Source organism: Protopterus annectens, chromosome 11.part0, assembly GCF_019279795.1.
Source record: "Protopterus annectens isolate FY-2018-M chromosome 11.part0, PAN1.0, whole genome shotgun sequence".
Classification (NCBI taxonomy): Eukaryota; Metazoa; Chordata; order Ceratodontiformes; family Protopteridae; genus Protopterus; species Protopterus annectens.
In genome coordinates, this window is record NC_056745.1 from 1,109,991,052 (window position 1) to 1,109,998,726 (window position 7,675).

Genomic DNA, 7,675 nt, shown 5'->3' on the forward strand with positions numbered 1-7,675 from the left:
GTAGAGAGAGATGATGACCTCTTTCTTCCTGGATGCAAAACCCTTGGTCATGAGATGTACCACACAGAAGTACTTTTTGACCACATGGGCAATGTGGTGGTCGAAGGAGAGGTTGCTGTCAACCTGCATTTCCAGATCTCTTATAATGCCTCCAGTGTTCAATGGGCTCCCATCGATGTGGTAATTAGCGGGAACTGAGTTTTTACCAAAGTGGATGATAACGTATTTTTGGCATTAAGCTTAAGACCATGGTTTCGACACCAGTCATTGGTCTCAGTGAGGCCTTTCTGTAGGATGTCTACATCATTTGGAGAGTTAATAATGGCTCCCAGGTTGAAGTCGTCTACAAACTTGGGCAGCCAGAGTCCCTTTGTGTTGGTCTGGATTTCTGAGAAGTAGATGCCAAACAGGAGAGGACCCAGGACCGATCCCTGTGGGACTTCACTCATGACTGGTCGGCAGTCTGACTTGGGAGTTCACTACTTTCACACTGCAACCCACCTAGTGATATAGGGGTTGATGCCTAGTTTGTTGAGTTTATCAATAATTCCTGAGTGAGGAATGGTATCAAAAGCCTTGTCCAAATTAAGCTAGGCTGTATGCACTGCTTTACCTTCATCTATAGCCCTGGTGGCTGACTCAAAGAAGTCAACTAGGCTGAGCAGGCGTGATCTCCCTTTCACAAAGCCAAACTGTGTAGGGTCCAGAGTTTGGAGATTTCCTATATCTTTGTTAATCAGGTCCATGATGATGCGCTCCATAGCTTTACATATCAGACTCATCAGGCTAATGGGGTGATAATTCCCAGGGTCTGTATTCACTCACCTTTTATGGAGAGAGATGACTGTAGCAGTGCGCCATTCAGCAGGGACAAAGCCTGAGGTGAGGCTGTGACTGAACTTGCCACACAGATGTGGTGCAAGTTCACTTTGTAGTTCATGTAGAACACAACCAGGGATATTATCAGGTCCCATGGAAGCTGTATTCTTGGCCTTGGACAATGCAGCTTTAACCTGTGCTGCAGTAATGCTGGGTGCCTGGCATTCTTCCAGTATTGTGATTGGTCCTTTAGGGGGGAAAGTTGGCTTTTTAATTTATTTGTTTCTTACTTTCTTAGTTTCTAAGCTATGGTAATCTACCCAAATAGTGATCTATTTGTTGAAAATAGTACAGCTGTGTAAGTAAACATGCCATAATAGTAAATATTCTAATATATCTTTATTGCAGTAACCACTTCTCCCTCCAGCTCCCTTTATTTTGCCTGTTTTTCCTTTTCTATTGCCAGGGTGTTGATGAAATAGAAAAGGAAAAACAGGCAAAATAAAGGGAGCTAGAGGGGAGAAGTGGTTACTGCAATAAAGATATATTAGAATATTTACTATTATGGCATGTTTACTTACACAACTGTATTGCCAGGGTGTTAATGAAACCAGCGGTGGTGGTGCTGCAGTAGCGTTGTCACCTCACAGTAAGATGCTGTCCGGTTTGATTCTCAGCTAGAGCGTCTTCTGCGTGGAGACATGCGTGAATGGGCATACCTTCTTTGAAGGCTGTGAGTCAGGCTTGGCAAGCTGGTACGTAAAATTCAACTGCCAATCATTAGCGGACAGAAGTTCTGCTGTGGTGACCCCTAACCGGGAACAGCCGAAAGACACAAACAAACATTGCCAGGGTGTTGATGTATACAATACTGTGTATATATTTTACTGTTATTTTTGTTTCTTAACATTATACTTTCAGGGCTCTTGCCTTCCTTTTTTTCTAAGCAGAAAACCTGTAAAGAAAAGTTTCACCTTTTTTTTATGGAGCTCCCCTTGATCTGCTGACAGTTAGAGCATGTGGAAGACACTTTAAAGCCGTGAAAGCTGGCTGGTGACAGGGAAGTAGGATCCAAATAGCAGTAGTGATCTGTTAGTACATGTACTGTTATAGTAAGTTTACTTGTACAGCTGTACTTTCTTCAAATGTCAGCAGTTCTCCCAGAAATGTTTGTTTCCATGTGAAGAAATTTGCATGATGGCAAAAACCATCACGCATCTTAATTTTTCCTATCCTGAAAATCCTTAACCACACAGTTTTAGACATTGCTAATCACAACTCTTCATTCTCCCACTCTCTTACCAGCCCAGCATAACTGCACCCATTAAATCCACTATCCTTTCTTCTTTGAATCCTGTTAATATGGCATCTCAAACACTAATTGATTCCCATATAATAACCCTTTTTATAAAATCAGTATTCATAATGTTAAAAACCTTATTACTAACATATCCCATCAATCATTTCCATACCAGTCTGCTGCAGCTCCCATTTATACAAATGTGTCATGATTTCAGTTTGAAATGTCTGTTTATTGATAAAGTTTGCTCTGAAAGTGGTCCTGTCACTATTGTCCAGGTTTGGAAAATGCATCCATTGTTATGTCTTTAAAAACTTCATATTCTAAATCTCCAGTTAATTTAAACTCTATCTCTGACCTCCTGACATTATCCAAACTCTTATCAAAAGTAGTTTGTCCAGAAAGATTATACTATTCCAACAAATTTTGGATTCCATTGAATGCTCAGTATGGATTAGAGTGTGTGTCTTTCCTGTTATCTGCTGAGACACAGATAACAGTGTCTCAACATGGGCAGTAGTCTCTACGCAAGTGAATTCTTAGTTGATTTTAAGTAAGCTTTTGACTTGGTTGTTCAAGTGTTTCTTTTGTGGACTTGTAACTGGTGCTTTTACTTAGTTTTGTGACTGTCAAACCAAACAACATAATGTCTAGTCATGATCTTCACTCAGTGCAATCTCAAGGTCCTGCCCTAGTGTCATTGTTCTTCTTTATTAATGATTGCAGTCTGACTTTAAATATAATAAACTTTGAATGCAAAGCACCAAAAGAAATGTGTCACAAATTAAAAAAAAATGCCCAAACTATGTTTTTTCTATTCTGGTGAAACCTCTTCAGGCCTGTCCATACCTAACTGACCTTACTGTTATACAGTACTGTTATCTGTTTCAGATACCTTACTGTTTGGCTTGATCCTTGCTTATTTTTTTCCTTGTCATAGTAATTTCATCTGTTGTGCTGTTTGGAAGAAGTTAAGAGTGACCTACAAATTGGGCTGTGGCTACTTATACCCCAAGCTTGATCTGTAACTTACTTGAATATGTTGTTCAACTACCCATCAAGGACTCACAGACTATAAATCATTCTAAGCTCATGTCTTCATACCTCTCAACCTAGAAACATCACAAATTTGGACAAGGCCCATGAAAAATAGGTACAAATCTGTACGCTGATTAACATAAAATTTGCGTACACAATTACACAATCCCGCCCACTCCAAATTGTATATATTATATTCTGCACAATGGAATGTGCACTACTATTACCTTGAAAACATATGAATTCTAGACTTAGACTTACAATAGCGTTAAAGTAGCATTTGATTTTCGCTAAATACATTAATTCTTGCTCATAATATCATTTCTGGAAGATAAGTACATCTTACACTAGTTTTTCTTATAATTCCTGTTTACTTCTCCTTTATAATAGAATACTGCAATTTAATTTCTTTTTCAATTAGAGATGATAATGCCAAATGTAGTGTGCACAACTGTTCAGCACTGAAACACAGCCATATTAAAAAGCAACTGCTGGGAGTTACTGCCTGCTTTGGAATATGACAGTGATGAGGAAGTTAGAATGGTTTTGTGATTTTATAGCATTCCGTTATCCTAAATAATTATTTTATTCATAAAAATGCTTGTTCTACTCAGTGAATTGTAACAAACAATGATAATAACTGTGATACCTGTTATTTTCGGGTTATTTCATATGGCAACTCTAAAGATTTAGGGCAGCAGTAAACTAGAGTAGAAGACAGAAAAGATGACCTTCACATTGCATAGCTCAGATAACCACCCATACAACAAGACAATGCGTCAGAAACTATAGAAATGCATGTAAAACACAGTGTATTAAGACAAACACACACAGAAGCGCTTTCTGCATACACACACGCACACATACACAGGAGCGCTTGCTGCATACAGAGACACGCGCACACACACACACACACACACACACACACACACACACACACACACACACACACACACACACACACACACACACTTCCCTTACCTAATTCCCAGCAAAGTCCAAAGCCAGCCAGCAGTCAACCTATGAAATGGCAGCAGAAGCAAAGTCCCTCTCTTAGCAGTCAGCATCCGAAATGGCAGCAGAAGCAAAGTTCGTCTCTCAGCAGTATATACAAAGCAAGCAGCAAAGTCAGCAGTTTCCATCCGAAAAGGCAGCATAAGCAAAGTCCCTCTCTCAAAGCAAACCCAACATATACAAAGTCCCACTCTCAGCAGCATAAGCAAAGCCAGCATTCTTCTCTCGGCAGTAACAATATACAACAATTGTAACGCCAGCATGCTTCTTTTCAAATTTTCAAAGCACTTCCCGTTCCCGCCTGCTCGCAGCCAGCTGGAAATGATGATGTGAGCTCCTTGAGCTCAATTCCGACTGGCTGGTAGCACTGATGGAGCTGACGTCATTGCGCACATGATGACGTCAGCTCCAACAGCTCAAACATTAAAAAAATAAAAAAAAAACAAAAGCAAAGAAATCGGAAATGAAGGGGCACCACTCGAGAATCATGGCACCCCTTCATTTGGACCCCAAAACTCAGTAAAAACCGAGTAATTCGGGACATTGGGAGGTCTGCATGTCTTCTGTCTGCTAGATATGAGTATTGCTGGATCTCTTAACTAGTAAACAAAACTACAAGTAAAAGATCTATTTTGTTTTATATTCTGTTATCTTTCTGAAGTTTCCTTAAATCCTACTGCCTCATATCTTTCATCAACTTGGTGTTGCTACCCTACATACACTCTTATTATTGATGTTTCACATTTTTCTGGCCTCTCTTTGTGCTTCTCAAAATGGCCTTTTTTCCTCTGCCCCTGTAGTTCAAAACTTCTGAACACATGATATTAGAAACATCATAGATTTCTGACTTTTCTCAACTAGACTGTGAGCTTATCTTGTAGATGAATTTAGGTGTACCTGCATTAGAGATGCTTTCCAACTCTTTACTGCTACTCTTATCCTACTCGCTGAAGTTAGCAACCATCATCCTTTAAGAACTGATTTATGCACTTTCTACTGACTATTCCTCTCTTTGTTCTTTACTAGTATCAACCTCATTTTATCTTTCAGCACATATTCCCTTTAGGCCTATCCCATCCTAAACACCTTTATTTATTCTCTCTATCTCCACTACCTGTTACTATAGTCCATTCCTTAGGAACTCAGCCCTTTCCTTAAAAACATACTTTCACATTTAGATTGAGCAGATGATTCCTACAATGTACTGTCTGTTTTTCCATTCCCGTATCTTTCCTTCTTGTTCAGGATGATCCCCTCACATCTCTCTAATATTGGTTTGTGCACCTATAGCATGTCCCTGCCCCTTGTGGTTTCTACAGATAAAATCTCAAGCCTCTCTCATTTCAGGTCATATCATTCCATGTCCATCCCATGCAACCTGCTGATGGCTTTCTGCTCGAATCCTTACAGCAGCCTGGTGTCTCTCTCATTCTGTCACCTCCAGAACTGTACGTAATAGTGACAGTGTGGTCCAACCTGGGCTTGTGAGAGTGACAGCATTACCTCTTTGCATTTGGTGTCTGTCACTCTAAGAAAATATTGTAGGATTGTGTTAGGTCCTGCAGCACAGTTAGTATGCACAAGACTGCATTTGTGCAGGGTGTCACTCCCCCTCCATATTATGTACTGTTATCTCCAAGTTACACAGTGTTAATGCTAGTCATAGTCTTCACAGGTTTACCAATTTGCATGTTCAGTAGTGATCAACAAAGCACTACTAATGAGATAAATGTAACCCACTGGAAAAGTTACCGTACTCTGCACTGATATTCATTTTCTTGAGCATGTTTTCTGAAACTTATCAAAAAAAATATCCTCTTGTACATGTAAAGAATTTCAGAATAACTGTTTGCTACTTGAATTCAATTTTAGCTTTAAATAATGAAATTTTCATTTTATTTCACATGCACCTGTACTGTATCTTATTTGTTCTACAACTTATATTATCCATTTATGTCTACGTTTCAAGTAAAGCATGATAATGGTAAATTAATAAGAATGATTTTTTTGTTTAATTTTGTTATTAGGAAGACAGAACAAATTAATCATTTCCCACAGAGGAGACATAGCATTAATTTGTAATGATTCTGCAAACAATGAACAGCAACAAGTTTCCAAGTCCAGTCAGTCAGAATCACCTTCAGAGGACTCCTCAGGTGATCCTGAGGAAGGCATCAAAGACCAACTTGAGGATATGGCAATCTCCAAAGACAGAATTTCACCAACACAGCCCAATGGGGTAGGATCCTAAGCAAGTCAAAGGCCATAAAGCAAGTCACTAGCAAAACACTAAAGTGGTTAACATGGGTCACGGTAACAAAGCAATGTGTAATACAGACATGGCAAAGATGTCCCGGTATGCTAACTCCTCATTGGCTTATTCAGTTCAGAGTAAAGGTTTAAAAGGTGAAACTGCCACTGCATCCACCAGACTAAAACTATTGATTATGATTTTTAAAAAGTCAGCATTTTCATTTGTTCACACGGAGTATTGAGAAACAAGGACAGAGAAAGTCGTAGTCGATTCACTCAATGTAAGATTGAAATAAGATCATGTAAAGGATCCCAAAGGCTTTGTTAAAGATTCTTCTAGAAGTCTATTATTTATTATGCTTTGCACATTGTTTAATGAAGTGCCTCAGCTCTGTGGGTTTGATTTTTATGCAGGGGACATACATTGTGTATCTGTCAGATAAGCAAAACTGCTAGAGAATATTGTTTTATTCTTACCTGAGTTATTAGTTCTTGGATTATCCTAAATAGTTTTTTTAATTAAAATCAGTCTGAACTGTCAATACCATGAGGATTATTTTTGTATTTGCAATGACAGGTATTAAATAAAATTAAAACTATTAAGCATTAAATGCTGTTGCTAACCAGTGCACTGGAGAATACATTAGTATGCATAATTAACAATCTTAAGCAGGTTAATGAAGTGTTTTTTTCACTGTTAACATAAAAATGTCTAACAAGAATGGCAATGTAACTGTTAACTCAGAGCTTTTTGTCCCCTGCTGTTTTTGACTAAACACCACAGTAAGGTATTATGCCTCGCTTTTGGTTTTAAACTTAATGTCCACCATTTGTTTCATTTTTGTTGTTCCTTCAAACATATGAATGTTTTTATCATCAATAAAATAATGTACAGCCGCTGTTGACACTGGTTGTTTACTGCAGATGCTTTTATAATGGACTTTACTGTAGAGATGAGTTAGTTAGAGGCAGAGAATTTTATTTTTATTTTTATCTAGTGTGCTTATCTACAAATTAAACTGTTTCAGGTGATGTACTGAAGAAGAGTACAAAATGAAACAGAATGTAATGCAAGTACCATTTCATGCATAAATATATGTACTGATGATATTGCGCTAGATATATTTTAATGTATTTATTTTATTTATAATTTGTTTAACAAGGTGGAGCACTAATTACTAGTGAACAATTTCAGTCTTGGCCTAGGAATACAAAGAAAGCCAGAAATATATTTTGTGAGAGTAAGAGTAT

The 7,675-nt window shown here is 38.3% G+C and overlaps 1 protein-coding gene across 1 annotated transcript in view; it reads left to right on the top strand.

Moving 5' to 3' along the window:
• The window catches only part of LOC122815715 (differentially expressed in FDCP 6 homolog), a 762,040-nt gene extending 754,721 nt beyond the window's left edge, over window positions 1–7,319 (top strand). Inside the window, exon 12 of the mRNA XM_044088463.1 lies at window positions 6,199–7,319. Within this exon, the coding sequence (XP_043944398.1) occupies window positions 6,199–6,422 (224 nt within the window). The 3' untranslated portion in view covers window positions 6,423–7,319. The remainder of the gene's footprint in view (window positions 1–6,198) is intronic.
• Window positions 7,320–7,675: the final 356 nt, after the last annotated feature.